The 19,827-nt window shown below is 35.4% G+C and overlaps 1 protein-coding gene across 3 annotated transcripts in view; it reads left to right on the top strand.

Moving 5' to 3' along the window:
- Nucleotides 1–19,827, top strand: part of LOC150105654 (galactosylceramide sulfotransferase-like) — a 34,412-nt gene that overhangs the window by 7,241 nt on the left and 7,344 nt on the right. Inside the window, exons 1-2 of one of the 3 annotated variants that reach the window (XM_090394292.1) lie at nt 16,301–16,939; nt 17,064–17,277. The exons of 1 other annotated variant lie outside the window; for it this stretch is intronic. In XM_090394292.1, coding sequence (XP_090250418.1) covers nt 17,156–17,277 — 122 coding nt within the window. In that variant the 5' untranslated portion in view covers nt 16,301–16,939; nt 17,064–17,155. Of the gene's footprint in view, nt 1–16,300; nt 16,940–17,063; nt 17,278–19,827 lie in introns of those variants that run through there. One more of the 3 variants, XM_090394291.1, reaches the window with a different exon arrangement.

Below are 19,827 nucleotides of genomic sequence, written 5' to 3'. Positions count from 1 at the left end.
TTGTACCTCAATCCACCAACGTAAGTCTGGAGTTCAGTACTGTTTCTTATTTTGTTTATAACAAATTTAAGTTTCTTTATGACAATAGTTAAGACCATCAACTTGAGTCCTTAACTAAAGCTATGATATTGCAAAGACGTAGTGAATCGCTTTTTATTTACTATTCCTGGTAGTAAAGCTTGCTAATAATCATAAAAGAAATCAGCCGTTATGATTTATTAATCTCATTATAATTAATATCATTATTTTCTTTTGCAACCAAAGTATACATTCTGTACTAGTGTTGCTATTTCAAATAATTTCCATCAATGTGTCGCAACAACATCTATAATTATAGACAGCCAAGGTGCATGATAATCATGACATCAGCATTGCAGACAAAATGACAAGAATATTTTATTTTATTAGATTATGAAAGCTTTCTATAATTGTGAATAACAATTTTTTATGCAACCATGCGTGATCAGACATTTTAACTATAGCATTGGAAACTACACCTCTTCCTAATTAAGTTTTTTTTTTGTTTTTTTTTTAACATTCCAGAACGTTTCAAATGAACAAATTCTACTCGGGACTACCTGATCTTGGTTAACATGTATATAATATGCTATCGGTGCTGGTTTTTAGATGTTCCCCTTTACGACTATATAACAGGCTGAATGCTGGTTACTACAATAGTCTGAAACATTTTTTTAAAAACTGTTTTTTATAGATAATAATAAACACTGTAAAATTAAAAAAGCAATATAAAGTATAAAAATGATTAACAGAATTATGTGACAATACTTCGGTTAACCCATTCTAAATCAGTGGGTAGCTATAGACACAACTAATTTTAAATAGCCAATCCCAACCGTAATCTTACTAGCTATTTATTCATTGATCACAAACGTTAACACCCGTAGCCATTCCAGCTCCCAATTTGTTGACATCTTCAGAAATGTGTTAAAATTTCATTTCTGATTACATTAAATTAATTACATTAAGCACACTTGTATTTTCAGTTAATGCCATCTCTCCAGTTTCCAGGGGCGACTCGTGCACTGCGGAACTGCAGCGCCCCCTAATTTTTCTCGATATATAAATATATTAATTAATTTATTTATATTTGCTTGTAATATTTAATTTTATCATCAACAATCCTATACAATTCTCTTATTTTGTATAAAAAAAATAATAAAAATCCATCTTGTAGCACTTAGGAGGGCGAAGGACGCTAGCAGCACTGTATTTACCGCGGTGTCATATTGCTACACGCGCAAGTATATGCACGTCATAGTGAGATGCGAGCTATTGCCATAATGCGACACTGTCCGTCGCACAGTTCCACTGTTGTTTATATGCAATTTGCGCTAGTAGTAGAGCGTTTGTGGTGCTTATCGTGTTTACTCCGTCTCTTTAAATATTCGGGCTTTACAATTAAAGACATAACATTTGTTCTAGTTTTTATTTTTGAACATTATTGGGGTTATGATAATGGATTTTATTTTAAGTAATTTTGAATTATAAATTCAAAATTTTTCTTTCTGTTCTTGTTACTTGTAGCCATAACTTTTGATGGAGCATGAATCGTAGAGGACATGTTTACTTTTCGTTCACACAAACTCGCAAACTATAATTTTATCGATAATAAACAATATTTTTTCATGAAACAAAACAATAAGAATATATTTTATTTTTAAGTAATTTTGAATTATTCCAAACTGTATAATTTTATCGATAATAAACAATATTTTTTCATATTTATTTTTTTTAAAATTTTTACAGTAATTTTTATATTTTATCCAAACACGTATACTCTGTACTTACAGTGTGTATGTATATTTCGAAAGTTGCAACACCCCCCACGATTTCATGCCACGAGCCGCCACTGCCAGTTTTAGAAAAGAAACGTTGCGTAGTTACAACGTTCCTATTTTCGGTAGAAAATTCCTGCAACAGATTTTTGTTGTTGTGATCCGTTGCATGCTCAAATCATGTCAAGATTCTTTTTTTTTTTTTTTTCGCGATTATAATTGGAATTCCCAAATGATTAGCCAACTTGTGGATAGTAAAGTGTCTGTTTTTATGAAGAGTCATTTTTCTTTCCTTTTTACAAATTGGTGAATATTTTTGATTTTTTGGCATCCTCAACGACTAAAGCTCTTTTTACTTATAAAAATAATCAAGTGTTAGTTCTGCTTATTTTCTTTCCAATGAATGTTTTTTTACACCCCTTGAGGGTACATGGCAGGAATTTGATGATGATGATGATGAATGTTTTTTTTTTTTTTTTTTAAAGCATAACTTTTGATGGAGCATGAATCGTAGAGGACATGTTCACTTTTCATTAACAGAAACTCACAAACTACGATTCTTAAACTGCAAATGTCAGCAGAACCAGTGGTCATACCTTTTTCACACTTTTTTTTTTGTATTATAGAAGAGTTATAGACGTAATGGCAGTGTTTTATTATCCCTTAAAACAGACAAGCAAAGAGGGGGGGGAAAAACCGCGGTTAGGTGTGTAATACACTTGACTCAGTTTTTGGTTTGGTCATAATTCAAAGATCATAACTATTGTGTTTAAGTTTAAATCATTCTCTAATGCAAGCATTTTTACAAAAAAGTATATTTAATTAAAGATAATTCCGAAGTTCCTAAATGGATAGCAACCACGAACCACAAATGAATGCGATTTGTATCATGTGAACGGCCTTGGCCCAAAGTTTGATATGACGACAGCTAGATGCCACTACTAGATGCCCAAATAGTTAATGAGAAGATGGCGCCTAGTCAACAGAAGGCGTTTTGTGTTCTCGAATTTAGCAAGACTGATTAAGGTGCAGCGTGCGTTTAGACGACGTTACAGAATTGATCCACAACTGGACAAAAACATTCGTCGTTGATATCGACAATTTCAAGAAATAGGGTGTTTATGTAAGGGAAAGAGTCCTGAACGAACACGCACCTCAGAGGGGAATGTGCAACGAATTCAAGAGGCTTTTCAGCGAAGTCCGCGCAAGTCCACTCGTCGTGCTAGCCGAGAACTTACCATCCCTCATGTGACTGTTTGGCGTGTGTTACGACGTAATTGTGGCGAGTGAAACTTTAGGCCTTGTTTCATACTTCGTAATTTATTTTGTAACTGTACCCACATTTTCATTATTAAATATAATTATTTGAAATCGGGTCATTCTCTTTGAAACACCCTGTGTGTGTGTGTGTGTGTGTGTGTGTGTGTGTGTGTGTGTATAAGGAGTAAATATGTGTTATATTTGCCAGTTAAAGACCGTATGTTTATCATCATTTATACAGTTGTAAAACAGACATCAAATATCTATTTTGCAAGGAAAAATTTTTTTATAGTTGGCTTAAGACTGCGGGTTCGAATCCCGCCATGGGCATGGATGTTTGTGATTGTCGGTATAAAAAAATGATGGGAGATAGATGGCGTTGGTGTAGATGATGGTAGTTGTGGTCCATTGTAGTTGGTGGATTGAATGTGAAGGGAGAGACAGAGTTGTAGAGTAGGTGCCCTACTTGGATGAGTCTTTGGACTCCCTGGAGATGTTACGTGATAATCATAATAAAAATATACAGTAGTTGCTTAACTGAACGACCTTTAATTGGAGAAGGGGATAGGATTCATAAGTTGAACATATAGCAGAAAAAAGCCGCTGTAATAATTTGCTTTTCAAGTGTATATTTGCATGTTTAGCTTCAGTAAAGAAAACAAATCTTTATTTCCATTTTAACAGTTGATATTTGTTTGTTTTTAAGTTTTGCTTTTTTTTTCTAATATTAAGTTTGTCGAAATGTGAAAATTTATATAAAGCAATATTTTTATTTTCTGTATTTATTCGTGTGCTCTCATAGATACTCGTTTAATTTTTTTTTTTCCACATTTTAACTTTACCTGTATTGTATTTTTATAGTAACCAGTATGGCTATGGCCCTTGGTTACACACGCATTGTACAATTCTTTCTAATCTGTTTCTATTCTTGACCCCTAAGTCTTTTTTTCTTTTGCTGTCAATCTCTGTATTACCACTTGGAAAATATTGTAGGATATATTTTTTATAACATATGTAGTATACTTTCTACTCTCTATTATTGTCACTTGTATTGTTCTAAATACTTGCTGCATCTATTGTATTATATTTTCATTTTTACTATTTTTTCAGTGTTAATAAGACTTCAATTTCAAAAAAAAAAAAATCTCTTCCTGACATTCAAGTTAAGAACATTAGGCAACGGGCCAATTGTGAAATAAGATTGATCAGTTCAGGAACAAACATTTTGTCATAAATGCAGATTAATTAACTGTACAATGAAAATGTTCGTATATAAGGTGAAAAAAAAACGTTTATAATTGTTACTGTTCTCCATATATATATATAAATTCTCCATTCGATTAGTTAATAGCACAAAATAATCTGTCTTCCTCAACCATGTGTCGATATCTGTTGAGATCCTGATTTACTACCGGAGGGGTATCACGTTTTCCGCTATTGCCAATGCTCTACTTGCTGTTCCGCAATGACGTTTTCTTAGAAGAGCAAAGGAAGCACATGTGAGACAAACTAATATTGTTCTTAAAATTAGCAGAAGTTGAATATTTTGCCGCTTATTTGATTTATTGTAAATTCAGAGACACGTTATTTGTATAAAAAGTGAAAATTTTTATTCATATCATAAGATTTCACCTCTGCAAAATCAGTTGCCGCAGTTGTTTCATAAAAGCGTTTTATTTAGGCAAGTCGTCGAGATTTCTAACGGAATTGCCTTTGACTATAAGTTATTTCATCGCGTTGTTGAGAATTAACGCCAAGGCATCTTGAGGCTAAGAGGATAGTGTGTAATTTGCGTGTTTCCTGGTGATTTATCATTCTTTGAAGAAAACTGGAAAAGGAGTAATTCAGAAGTCTCATGCTTACACGGTTTTTGGCTTGGGAATTTAAATTAGAAGAAAATTACTTGAAAGAATTGTATCGTAAAGGGTATGTGTTATAGAAGATATACTGAAACGTATGAATAGTGCACAAGTCTACAAAAAATATGGGTAATTATGGGTCATAATACTTTAAAGATATTAATCAAGAAAACGATTAAAAAATTCCATTTTTTATCTGAAAATTTCAGCTAAAGTCTGATTTATTTTTGTAATTCAATAAATTTTGAAGTCCACGATGTCCATTAAGATCAATTTAAATTTGACAAAGATCAGGCTAGAAATTTCATACGATTTTTCTCTAATCTTCTTCAAGGTTCTACAGTCCAAATCGAGCCTTGTCCTCCTGGATTTGTTGACTCCAACCTTGTCTGCCCAAAACTTCTCCAGTTTAGACACTGCGGTACTTGTACTGCCACACTTCGTAGAACTGACCTTGGCTTTGTGCTAAGAATAATCAATTCATGCCGAAGGGGAGAAAGAAAGGATGCATGAATTGGCCATCAACACGTGAAGTTACGTGCTTTATCAATAAATTTTCCAACTGTTGTACAAGTCAAATAGTTACCACTTTAAGAACTATTTTCATAAAAGAAAAACTAATTTTTCCGACGTGAAATAATAAACAACTCATTCCACGAAACGCATTGATTACCCTAATATCGGAATGGATTCTCCTTTTGACATGCGCAGAAGTGTCGAAGGGTCTCGCATCTGCGGGCGTACCGATAATGTTGCTATCTTGACTAATGGTGTCTATCCATCTTATTTTAGATTTTCCTTTTTGTTTGTTACCAATATTTTTTACTATTGTCTTAAGGATACCATCATTTTCCATACGAAAAACATGTCCTGCCCACTACAGCTTTTTGAACTGATTACACTGGATATTATGGGTTCTTTATAAAGTCGATATAATTCATGGTTACATCTGATTCTCCAGAAACCATTATCATTTACTGGGTCCAAATATTTTTCCTAAGGGTTTTCCTTTCAAAAGCTGAAATCAAATCCTCCATGCTTGCCGTAAATAACCAGGTTTCACATCCATAGGTCATAACTGGACGAATTATCGATATATATATCGATTCTGCACTTTCACTGTCTCATTTGGATGGCTAGGGATCGTTATCCTAAATACGGGGTGATCAAAATTAAAGCATTCGCTTTTTAAGACCTTGTAGAGCGCTATCCAGTGATCCAAATGCTGCGAAGCTTTGCAGGAATACATTGTGCGTCATGCGGAAGCGATATCTGATATGAAATTCAAAATTCATCATCAGGGACGTTATAAACACCAAATGCATGGAATTTGCATATCACGCAACTCGGCAGGTGCCAGGAGGGTTTAAAAAGCCGGACACGGGATTTTTTCCTTCATTCTGGTTATTAATACCGTCCACAGTAATGGCACTAACCTTGTCCAAGTGTGCTTTGCTCATGAAGCTGTACTACCTAAACAATTGCAATGCTGTTACTGCACTACGCGAATTTCGTCGCCTGAGCTAATGTCAACGAGGTCCACTATCTCCATGTGCTCTGCGACGAATGATTAGCCGTTCTGAAGAAACGGGATCGTTGAGAGTTAGACCTGGCAGAAGTCGCAAACCAAACTTCTTCATCCACAACAAGTGGATGAAGAAGCTTTGATTCTTGCAGTGCATGCGCTGTATCAAGACACACCTATGCTCCTTACACAACTGTCTAGAAAATTCTACGGAAGATTCTTCATTTCTACCCATTCAACATAACGCTGACACAGGAGTTTGAAAGTCACCGCAGAATTTGAAAGTCACCGACATTCACTTTAACATTCCTTGCTCGACGGGAGTTGGAAATTGCGTAGCCGTGGATGATTTTGTGGGGAGAAGATACTCACTTTGACCTGAACGGAGCTGTGAATACCTACAATTGCCGGATATGGGCTACACAAAATTCCCATGAAATCCAACAAATTCCTTTGCATTCACTCAAAGTTACTGTCAGGTACTTGTTTGCAGCTTCGTTTATCATCGAACCATTCTTCTTTGAAGACATTCGCCTGTCGGGTCCTACGACCTGCTGAGTTACTGCCGAGAGGTATCGCAATATGATCAACAAGTTTGTTGTGCTACAGCAACGCCTGTGCATGGATTCAGTCGTTTTCATGCAGGATGGGGGGTCCCCTCCACACATCGGTCTATATGTACAGGATAGAGCAATGACTTCGAGAACATTTCACGGAAGCCAGAGTAATCAGCCGTGCGTTTCTCGCTGCATGGCCACCTCATTCACCTGATCAGACCGGCTGTGACTTCAGGCTCTGGGGATTTCTCAAAGACAGGATTTATCGTTGTAATCCTCATAACTTTGCCAGCTCTGAGCATAACGCAGCATATGTGCTCAACATCAGTCCCGACCAGCTGCGTTCTGCCGTTGAACAGTACTGCCTGTGATTGCATAATGGAAGTGAATAAAAATGTATTATTTATGCTTGCCGTTTTTCTTCCTAAGCATACACACATAGACTAATTACTACGTCTACATTCAATACATCATACAGCGCCCCTGGCGATAAATTTTGGAACTACTTTTTTCCCCCCATCAGATCTTGCGTCCACATTACACGTAATATATTCCTGGAGAGTTTCTCAGCATTGGTATTACTGCGTGGCGCTCCACAAAGCCTTAAACAGCGATAGTTTAAGTTTGATTACCCTGTATTTAAATCCACTTTTTCGATTTCAAGTTCTCAATTTTCACGTTGTTATCAGTTAACTGATTCTGTCTGGTGTTAATCATTATTATTATTTTTTTTATTTTTTTTTGTTGGTAAATTTTTAGTCCTGTCTGTTGTGCTGATTTTTCTAGTTCCAAATACTTTTCTTCTGCTTTCTGTAGATACCCGTTATCTTCTCCATAAATTTGGTTTAACCTGTTCTTCAAAATAGAGGTAAATATTTTGTATGCTGCACACAGACAATAACCTCTGTAATTTCCACAAACTGTTTTATCATTCTTTTTATGTACTGGCAGAACAGGCTCTTTCTCCATTAATTTTCTCTTTCTTCCACATGGTTAAAATCAATTAATATATTTGTCTTCTCGTTTCTTTCCTTCGGCTTTCAGTAATTCTGCAGGGATTTAGTCTATCCTGAGGATTTGTTGTTCCTGAGCGATTGTATTTTATCGTTAAGTATGTTGCCTTGATGGTAGCTCTACAGAAACATCTTCTTCAGTAGTAACTGGAATATAATTTTGAGTTCAGAGATATCATTTTTATTCAACAATTCATGGAAATATTCTCTCCATCTGTTTTTTACTTTGTTTGTTTAATATGTTTTTGTCTAGTAAGGGGGCTTGTCTTTTCTTCCTTAGATTTTTATCTGCTTCTTGTCTCAGTTCTTTATATTTTCCTTCCTTAATCCTAGTTGGTCTTGCAGTAAATTCGTTTATATGCTTTATTTCTTTTTATTACTGCTTGAGCACATTCTTCACCAAGCCAGTCTCTCTCTCTCTCTCTCTCTCTCTCTTTTTTCTCGCTTATTTTCGTATCCAAGACTTTATTCCGTAGTATTAGAATCCGTTGTTTAATATGTGTCCAACTTCTTTCTACATCGTGTTCTATAATTTTGTTTTCGGCCCCTATTTTTACTTTAATTTTGCTCTGGAAGTTGGTTTTAACTTCAATTTCTTCAAGCGTCTGCAAGTTAAACGTTAATGGTCTTTCTTGTTTCTACAATGAGATTCTGCACCGATATTTAATTTTGATCACAATGATCTGAATCATAGCAATTTCTAATCACAGCTACAAATTTAAAATTACATTTATTTTCTAAATATTATATTTTAATACTTTCTAATTATACTGAATTTTAAGAATAGTTTAAAATTAATATTATCGAATATCTAATATTACCAAAATTCGTTGCGAAGGTGGATAATATTTTGCATTGAGGGCGCTTTTATCGGAAATAGTTAGTTATTTGTGTATGCATTCGTCGTATGCGGTGAAAATTAATTTTATGCTTGAAAACTTGAGAATATATCAGCATTTTATTCGTAACATATACCAGCTATATAAAAAAGAAATATCGTAAGTTGTGTCAAATCAATTTCGGCTTTCTGATGGCTACCAGTATTGTATTAATGTAAGTCAATATGAAGTTCTTTTCGATAAATTATATCTTATTGTGCTAAGCGTTAACACGAACTTCATTTTTGTAATGAAACATTTGATTTTATCTCAGAATCATCACTCTTTGCAACATTAAGCATGTTATCTCATATCAAAACATATCAAATCGGAATTGCATTAGAAAATACAGTTGCGCACAGAAAATGAGCGAAAATTGTATCTCATCACGTACAGCGCTTAAGCCTAATGGCTGTCAAATAACAGATAATATGAATGATGTAATATAAGTTCTGGAATTAAGTAGAATTTACGATATGCATATTAGGAAGTTCTTCTACGCTAAAATTACTTTTTTTACTCTGTTCGTCTTTCTTCTGCACTGATATTTTGCGTAATAAATAAATTCTTAGCATAGAATTTACAGGATGATGAAATTTCGGGTATTTGTCATTCGAATTCCACCTGCACATAATGGCTATTGCTTCTTTCATTGAGTGCTGCTAGGAAAAACTAATGCAAATGTCGTGAACCTATTATGTGCATAAAATTTACGAAATACAATCAGGTGTAGTAGGAGAGATTAGATGGTAATCTGTAGGGGAAGGAATTTGCAAGATTCTGTAAATATTATTCTTAATACTTATTAGCAGATGAAACTAAACTATACGCTTCCGCAACTCCAAGAAGCAAATTTTCCTCCCTTTTTAGATATATAATTATACTTATTTACACTTAATTTTGAGTGAAAACTACATTAAGGTTACATTATTAAAGTATAAATTTAAAGCTATTTAAAATTATTCTATTAAACTTTTTTAAAATTATATCCTCTTTAAATGCTATATAAATATAGTAAGAATAGTTTGTTACTCGCAGGCTTTTCGAGACCTTCCACTATCTCATCTTAAACTTTTTTTAATAAATAATTAAAAAAAAAACGAATAAGAAATCATGTGCTTCATTTCTCTTTTGTGATGCTAGTTTATCAATTGTAATTTATTTAAATTTGATCATTCGTGTTACGCCTTATTCATAATGTTATGTTTATTTATGCGGGTAATAGTGAGCTCTTTTTATCCCGAGTACTCACAAATGAGAAGTGGGGCAACTTTGAATCAGCAGTTTTAAATAGGTTATACAACTATAGATTCCTACATTTAAAACATACCCCCCCCCCTTCTTAGCAATTGCTGTATCCTCCTTTTGTATTAATTGTGAGCAGCTGCGTAACAACAGTACATCGAAATCTCATTCTAAGATCTCGTGTCATTTCCTTTGGTGTCAGAATTGGGATGACCTCCGTGAATTCTTCTTTCCTTGAGCTAATTACTATTTCCATTCTCCTGATGAAACATCTGCTCCAGTAGAATAATAAAATTCTACCTAGGATGGCCTTCATTTTTTTCCCCCTCAAAATCCCAACAACTGTCAGATTTTACTCTCCAAGTGTGCCCAGCAAGTCCAAGGAAAAAAAAAAAAAGTTAGCATATGTGTTTCCTTAACCCAATGGTATGTGGGGTAGCAATGCTACTTTATTAGGAAATTATTATAGAACAAGGTGGTTTTCCATTATCTTTCTTGTCCAATAGTATGCTATTTGCAGATATGCGTGTTAACAAAAAAAAAAAAAAAAAAAGACTTTTTGGGTAACGCACGTGACCGGCTAATTCACCTTTGATCGAAAAGCCCTGATAAAGGTTCTTCTGGTCATAGATGAGATTTGAACCCAGGTCTTTCCAACCGGAGGGTTGAAATCTTCCAGTTGTTTCCAAAACCTGTGTTCCAGAATTAATCCACCCTACATCGGCCATGATTGGTCATGTTCATCCCGAATCTACCAACTGCATGGAATTTCATCAAATGGATGATGAAAGTCAAATTATCTCATTTGTTGATGACGCCACATTCCCGTTGTTCATTTGGCAAACCTTGTAGTACCCAAATTATTCGGGATTTAATGTTTTCCATATCCGATGCCTTAAACTTCCTATCGGTTCCACATTCTTCAATGGAGAGGACAACCTAGTAAGCTACAGCGCTACGGAAACGCAGTCCTGTCTTCTTTCTTGTAGGAAAGATCTCGCACCTTTCTTTTCTTGTAATTCTCGATCTCAGAAAATATCAGATTTCTTTTCTCTGATTGATTTCATACCTCTGGTCTTTCCCTCCATAAACACATCAAAAATATCTAGTCTTTTCGACTCCAAAGGTTTCTGTTTCAGCACATTACTTGACTTGTAAATTCGCTAACACCAATTCTCAAATTCGTCCAAGCTTGGAACACTCTTCAACATTTAGGATAGGCCATTAAAAACTTCGCTAAAATGTTTGCCTTACAGAAGAGGACACTTAGGTTAATTGATTTCTCATAGTAGCGTTGTTTTTCTGTCCTCTTCTGTAGGTATTTTCGTGGTCCACTAGATTGGCCATCATCATTCCTCCACTTTTAAGTTAGCGAGAACCATCAGCTTACAGAATCCAAGGATACTTGTAACATCTTGGGCACTTAAGTACCTGTCAGAACCACTGATGATGAAAAGCCATCAGCGCAGCTAGTAAATGTCCATTTACTGTTACAGCAGTGTTTCTCAACGTGGGGCGTACGCCCCACAGAGGGGCAGTTTGAATATTTTGGGGCAATTAGAAAATGTACATATTTATATTATACTTTTTCAGAATTTGGCTGACTATTATGTTAGAGGGGGGCATCAAAATCTTTGAGACGTTGATGTGGGGCACGATCCAAAAAAGGTTGAGAAACACTGCGTTACAGCTTCAAACTTGCTTAACCAACTTCTTCCACTTTCATCTACTTTTCTTGGGAATAGCCTTCTCCCAATTTTGTTTTTCGTCAACGTTTACAATCCCCAACTGGTCCAGAAACGGATTCCTGCTTTCTTAATTTCTTGTCTCTTCTCCATAGTACTGATGTGCTATAATCTTATTAACTTTTTGTGTGAGAGGTGATTTAAAAAGAAAGTCCAAACCTTCACCTTGTAGGAACTGTTATTAATCTTTGATTAAATATTATACCGAAACAATCCTAAGGGAATGTTTTTAGAGTTGAAATGTGGAAGCGAGTATGTGTAGAGAATTTGTCACGAAGGCTAGAATACTGAGAAAAACAAACACATTGGTTGTATAGAAGAGTCAGCGGGCGTTTATTTTCCTTATAACACAATTCTCTGAATTGTATTTTTATTGACACTGCCAGATGTTTAGAATCAAATAGTTTCTTACTTAGCGCAGCACTTTTTTTTTTTTTTTTTTTTAGTTTAAGATGCTTGGCACATTCTTTGTTCCTTATCCTGAAGCTCTAGCCAAAGAAGTTGAACTGATGCTTTGAAATATCTTCAGTATCAACTTTAAGTATCTGATGCATTAGGAGATATTCTGATGAATCTATAACATCCGGCAATTCGACACTTTTAAATTTAAAGGTCTTAAAAATAGCCCTTGTAAAGTCATATAATTTTTACTCACTTCGTGGCCTGCTATATTGTTTAAGATGGATTATCATTAAAAAACACACCTTTAGGAAAAGGAGTTCGATAGTTTTCTACTGCAATATTTTTCTTTTTCTCATGCGAGTAATAAGTAAATAAACATTCACTCTAGACAACATTTTTTTCTTAATTTTTGTATTCGAGAACGATTCGCTATCCCCCGGATAAGTTTTCATGATAGTTTCACCCACAAAAGGTTGGAAACCTATAGCGTGTTACTGCAGAGGTAGGACCATGGATAAGTTGAGTCTTAAGATGCAGCTTATAAGGCTGCACTTCGACATAAAAATGTATTAAAAAATGTATAATAAACATCCATTATTTATTTTATACCTAAATAGGTAAAACATATTTACTTTTCGAAACTTGACAGTAGCTTTAATTATGTGTTCTTTTGGCTAGTTGGTCTGTTTTGTAAGATGAAAGGGGAATTTCCAAATTCCATTTAAATCATTGGTATAAAAGATTGAATGTTAACTGAGTCCCAGTACTGAGATCTTTGGATTGTACTTGTAGCCTTCTTCTTTGATACTGCTTCCCAATAATATAACTTGGATGTCTGTGTGATAGCCGAACCTCCTGTGTAAGATCATTCATTGCAACTTCAATATGTCATACGACAGCCTGTCATGCTTTCGCGAAATCTAGGAAGATCATGGTATATGAATTTTCCTCATTGATTGTCTCCTCCCCCCCACCATCCACCTTGGTATTTATTTTCTTTATTTTTTAACATCTGACCAGATTACTAAAACAAAACAAACTTCCCTTAACAAATTCGATTTCAATAAATTTCGCTCTCACTTTTGTTATGAAGTCTTATTACTTTCTCCAAACCTCTTCGAGTTGGTAGACAAAAACCAGGTCATTAGTACACAGTCTTTATCCTAACGTCGAAACACTGCAAAATCTCATCCAGTTTCACTGTCGTTGATATCCAATAATCAATATTCTAAATCTGTTTGATTTCCTTCTATTTCATCAATCCTCTCGCCCCCTCCTAGGAGTAACCTATTTCGCTAGGATGAAATACCTGAAAGTAATCTGAATACCTCCATTGTCATCTCTAATAGGTCAACTGTGACTACCTTTTTCATTCAGCAAATATCTTCTGCACTTATTTATCCTTATGTTTTGCCACAGTGGAGGAAGTACGGTACACGTTAAAAATACCAAGCGTTTGCTTACTTGGGGAAAAAAGGATAAAAACCAAGTGTGAGCCAGACTCAGAGGTGACACCAAGGCTGAATTAATGCAGAAGTCATATTTCAGAAAGGAATCAAAATTAATGGAGACAGCCTTATCCATTTGTTTTGCTGATGACATCGTTAGTTTTTTGCCAATACATAGGAGTCAATTATCTGCTAGATTTGATTAGGGTTATAACCATTCGATTCTATTAACTTTTTTATAGTGAAAAGTTCTTGTGCGTCTTCTCCCGCATTCTAATTTCTCTATGATAAAATACTAATTACCTTCCTAGTTTGAGTTCTACGCAACTGTTCTCCGCCTCTTTTTATAACCTTCTCATAACCTCTTCTTCCTCTGAAATGCCAATTCCAGTTTGATTTTCCGAATTATCCATCACGTCCCAACTCTATTTATCCCTCTGATTCTGGGTATACATTTTTCCGCTGCTGTTTTCAAACCATTTTCACACATGTCCTATGATCTCCCCCCCCCTCCCCAAGTTCTTCCGTATTACCCAAGCAGATTCTAAAGTCTGTCATAATCACGTGCTTCGTAATTGACAAATTCTTTTATTTTCCTGGCTACTTCATGTCATCAGAAACACCTCTCTCAGGTCAAAAACCATTTGATAACTGATCGCTATAGCTATTGACACAGAGGCTGTCCCTGCAACATTTCCATTGGTCAGCTGTGTTACGTACCATTTAACACTGAATTTTGTTTTAATCTGAATTGGTGCAACTTTCTTTTATATGTAATTCAGACGCAAGTGACAATTACATTCCCATTTGCATTTCATTTCATCCCTATGAAATATAGTTTAATTGAATGGCTTGCATTCAGTGTGCTAAATCCATAAATTACGCAAGTATGTCAGCATCAAGATTGGAAACGCTTGTTCCGCGAGCCTATCGCACTTCCGATATAACATCCCCTCCCCTTTCCTTTCCGCTCTACTTACCTGACAAGGAAAACCATTTCTTTAATTACCAGGAGAGATTAAACAGAATGGATCTTAAATCAAACACTACAGATCGTACGCATGCTTTTGCTTTGGAGAGATTCGCCTCCCTAATCACATTCTGTTTATTGCTAACCGGATATTTTATATCATTACTATAAATATCCGGAAGTAGTCCAGACCCAGCCCACTCATTTGGTGCCAAGTACTTTGCACTGAGGAAGCGTCATCAGCTGCCAGTCTTCAGATATTTTTGTATAGTCATCCTAATGCAGCAGACGTTCTTTTAAGTTTGTTGGCGTTAGTTCAAAAGAAGTAACTAATTTATAAGTTTCTGTGCGTGTTCTGACTCAAAGGAAAGAAAAAATATAATCATTGCAACGTTTTTGGTATTTTGTCATCCTGAGGAGGAGTTGGTAATCTCACTTTAGTGTATATGTGTTACTTATTCAGCGACTGTGTACTGATGTGCAAGTTTGGTAATCTTTATATATGAAGAGGTTTTCGATTATAATTTAAAATCTGTTATAATAATATCGGAAAGTTTAATTTTTTTGAACCTCTCGTAATTTATTATTTTTTTCTAATTGATAGTCTGTCAAGGATACATAAATAATACATCGTGAATAAAGTAGTATGCATTATTAAGATAGAATTCTCTAATTCTTAAATCCAGTGGATGTTCGATTAATTAAGAATAAAAGCTGTTTCGCAAAAAAAATAAAATAAAAAGTAATTTCCGAGTTTTTTCTTAGTGGATGTTTTCCTACTTTCCATCTCGGGTACTTGGAACAATGCAAAACCTTGCCGACTTTCTACTGTACGTAGTAATGGTATTTCTTAAAAATGCGTGTGATTTTGTTAAAAGTCATCAATATACTGAAAAGGCTGGAGGTTGATTATAATTTATATGGAAGCTACTTTATTGAGATTCTTATTTTAATCATTAGGAGAATATTGCTGCTGCTGCTATGATACTGCTCAAATTTTGGAGGGGAATTTACATTCTGAACAGTCGAAAACTGTTATCCAAGCAGTTACCCTTTGCTTTCTCAGTACTGTACTTGGCCCGCTTTTTGACACGAGGTTTTTTTTAATCACCAGTCACTTTTTTTAAAGATTAAGTAGATAAAACAGTCGATGAATGCGTTGAGTGTGACATTATACCAATATGTGTGGCATTTTTTTATCCCCCTCCCCTTTATTTTGGTCTTGTTCTGATTGTGCGGAAATTGTCAGACAACCTTAACCAGTTTCGTACGGAGATTTAGTTCTTCTCCCATAAACTTTTTTTAATATAAAAAAAAAGGCCTCCAGACAGAAGAACATACGAATTAAACATGATACACTAGTCTTAGCTAATTTGACATTCTAAATAACGCAACATAGCTGTTGTTGGCGTGTCAGCATATTCCGTCGTGAAAATGCACTTTTTGGTGACCTATTTTTCACCTTGTTTACTCTAGGCCCTGTACTAAATTAAGGATTTTTTTTTTATACCCCTCCTTAAACTACACTGGTTGCCAAACTGTCATTAAGTCTTTGTTTAAAATGTCATTACTCTTCATTTAAGCATGTCTTTGATCCTCGGAGTTTCGAATGGGCGTAAGTGATGTATAAAGTTAAAATGACGCACGACGCAAATGTTTTGATCGATGTTGCTTAGAGCCCATCTCGCCATTAGCTCTACCTTTTTATGTGGGAGTAACTAGTTGCGCAATGTCAGTGAGTGCGAATAAATGTATGCAGGAAAAGTATAGCTTGCATCTTTTGTTACACTACGACTTGCAAACGATCCGTCATTAACACCGTTGTTGCTTAGAGCGTTTTAGTTTAAGTTCTCGTTTTGATTTATTGTTCGACTAGAACCTCTCGACATCCGCAATGGTCATCCGATATCTCCCAATCTTCAGTAAGCTGATCTCATTCAAGACTGACGGGATCGAGGCACATCCAATGTCATACATCTCTATTTCTATTACGAGCTCTTTAAGTCATCTGAACAATACTTGTGAATAAAAGAATTCTCGTCGAAGAAGGCGGTATCGAGATGACATTTTTTTCCTAATAGCATGTTGAATGGTGTGGTTATGTTTATATGCCTCCTGCGAAGCGCGAACAACTGCTGACAATTAGCCATTATTCGGATTTGGCGTAGCATGACTGTCAAGGTTAGCAGGACAGTGCAACTGATCAATACGTCCACACACACACGTCCGTTTGCGCTGCAGGTGAGACGGTCGCTTAGTTAGAGGGTGGTCGCAGAATGGAACAAGGATAAAAGCTTTTTTATTTATTATTTTTCATTTTAAGTTTTTAGCTTGTAGCGATCAATACTCCTTACTATGTTTGCAGGTGTGCTGACGACAGGATGTCATGGAGGTGTTAAAGTTCCTGCGAGGATTTATCGACAGTGATCATCTTTTAACTTGCTAACCTAGTTTGCTATGTCAAGAGAGGACAGGACGTGCTCATTAACATCATGCTGCTCTTTGCGACTCCGGCCGGCTGTGATGGTCGTACTGAGTTTCGTGGCTTTCACTGGGATTCTTTACAATAGTGGGTTCCTGTAAGTTTCAGTTGTTTATGTAGACTTAGCTTTGATAGTTTTTTTTTTTTTTTTTTTCCCTCAGCATTCTTCTAATTGTTGTATGACTTCTAAATAGCAATATTAACTTAACTTCTTAGGAAAATCAAACTTTTTTTTTTTTTCAACTGCGTAGCATGTGACCTCTCTCTTTGTGTATGTTCATGCGCGCGCGCTTCGATATAAAATAACGTATGTGTTTAGCGAGAATTCTTTTATTCTCACGCAACCTTTTAAACTTAGCTGTTTTATTATAACCCGCTTTTCTTTCTCTTCTATTCTATTCACTTCTTCTTGACTGACAGCATAGTTTTTAGCTTTCAACTTCACGCATGGAATATTTCCAATTTTGTCATCCAAATTACTTTAATCTTCGTATAAGTAGTAACCTGTTAAATTGTGATCATTGCAGATAAACAGTCTTGGGCAGAATATTTTAGTACATCAACTTCATATATAATGGCTGCGGGTTTTTTTTTTTTTTTTCCCGCCCGTAATGTACAATTACACAGTATCTTGATTATACCGATCCGAGTTTTTTGTAATTTCATCATTCGGATTTCGCGTTATTCCCACATTAAATACAGTAAATTAGCTTGGCTATAACATTTGAGAAAATTATGTACAGTTCATCTTTCTCTTGCTGCTGTGTCTGATCGTGTCATACTTCTATGTATAGATTATATTGCTGAAATTAGCGAGCGAGAAAAAGGAGGAAAAAAATACGCAAAACACATGAAAGCCTTGTCACAAAATGAGTTTTTCTTAATGTTTTAATTAAAAAAAAAAAAACTAAGCGGATGCGACGAAAACTGGAAGAAGGGAAAAGTGGACCATGCGTTATTCATTTTGATGTACACTGGGTTAAAAAAAATAATGGAAGAGTTATTCAAGGGTAAATCTACTAGAATGTATTTCAATACAGTGTAGCATGCATCACTTTGAATTTTCATATCAATTAGAAGATAAAAATGCTCACTAGCACGTAGATAGATATGGCAAATTGATATCATATGCAGAAATACATGCCCCCCCCGCCCATCCCGAAAAAAAAACTAGCCGCTTTCCTGGATCCGTTAGTGTTTTACTTTGGATCAGAGCTACACGGAAGGTAGAATGTGTGACCACCTTATATCGATAGAATCGGCTCATATCTTTATTGAAGGCGTCTCAGCGGAGATAAGCTATGAATTAAGCGCTTGAAGATGTTAAGCAGATCTGATTTTCGCCATACTATTTCGACCTCAGATATTTTTTTTAAAAGGTAATATGATGAGAGTTCGAAGCCGGTGTTGAAAGTGTTCTGCAGCAGAAGTGTTTCGACAGATTCTGTGTATAAGGTTGCACAATCCTACTAGAACGAACATTGCATACCTTGTATCTACAGGGATTAGGTTTAATGATTTTGTTTTTCTGTGAAAATGGACTATTTTGAAATTCAATGATATGGGATTTATTGAGAAGGCTGTTATAGATTTATTTAATGACAAGGAAAATGATTAGTTGGTTATTTTTGAATTACAGCAGAAGCAACTAAGGCTGAGGCCAGCGTACTACATCTGAAAATTGCGTGTATTCTTCTGTCATTGTTTGTTTTGCGAGATGAGAGCTGGTATTTCTTCCATGGGAGAAACCCATGATCCCCAAATGAGACAAGCTAACTTCAGATAAAAAAAAAAAACCTTTCTAAAGGGTCCTAGACTGGATTCGAACCCAAGTTTTTTCTAATCGCAGGGCATTCGATACTGACTGAGCTACGTAGGCTCTCCAATAAGGAGGCAAGCTGAGCATCCTATTAAAGTTCTTATTATAAGTTTGAGTTATCTGATTGTCTCGATTTTTTACTGAGGAGTTATATATTATTCATTGAAGCATTAAAACCAGGTTAGTTATAGATTCCAGTTCCTATAGATTAGGGATGGTTAACCTTTGGTGTGAGGCAGACCAGTTGAAAAGCAGAAATATTAAACCGAGTGGCACATTTTAGTGTTCTACTTTACGACTGGTTGATTACTCATGAGTTAGAGATTGGAGGTGTAAGTGAAGAGGTTCAGGAATTGGTGTGTCACCTGCTTTTAATATTCTGTGTGTGATATACGCATAATCTGTAAGAAGCGAAATGGTGATTGCCTCCAGCAGTATTTTTAAAATGCATTGTGAATTTGAGGAATGGTTTGGTTTCAGAAAGTTGATTCGAATAATAATGTTAACTGTGGTGAATAGACATCCTGATTATAAAAACGTCAGTTGTTTCTATAAGCAAGGTGTCACTTGCCTCTCGTTGTAGGTGATGTTAGTGGACATGAAAATGAAGGACTCTTACATGCGTCTAAAGAAGCATGTGATTTTTTTAAGTTGAAATATTGGTGCAGAAATTATCAATAAGAGAGTAAGGGATTAATAGAACTGTAGAAATGCGATTTCTTTTTTCCAGCTGATATCTTGGTTAGTTATTCTTGGGAGCTATATATCAAAAAAAAAAAAAAAAATCGGCCAACGCCTATGTTGTTCCCGTATAGGGAGTAGGCGGGG

Source organism: Typopeltis vanoorti, chromosome 6 (genome assembly GCF_054136105.1).
Source record: "Typopeltis vanoorti isolate ZY-2024b chromosome 6, IOZ_Tvanoo_1.0, whole genome shotgun sequence".
Classification (NCBI taxonomy): Eukaryota; Metazoa; Arthropoda; class Arachnida; order Uropygi; family Thelyphonidae; genus Typopeltis; species Typopeltis vanoorti.
Note: the sequence above shows the minus strand (reverse complement) of the source record. Positions and strands in the feature narration are given on the sequence as shown.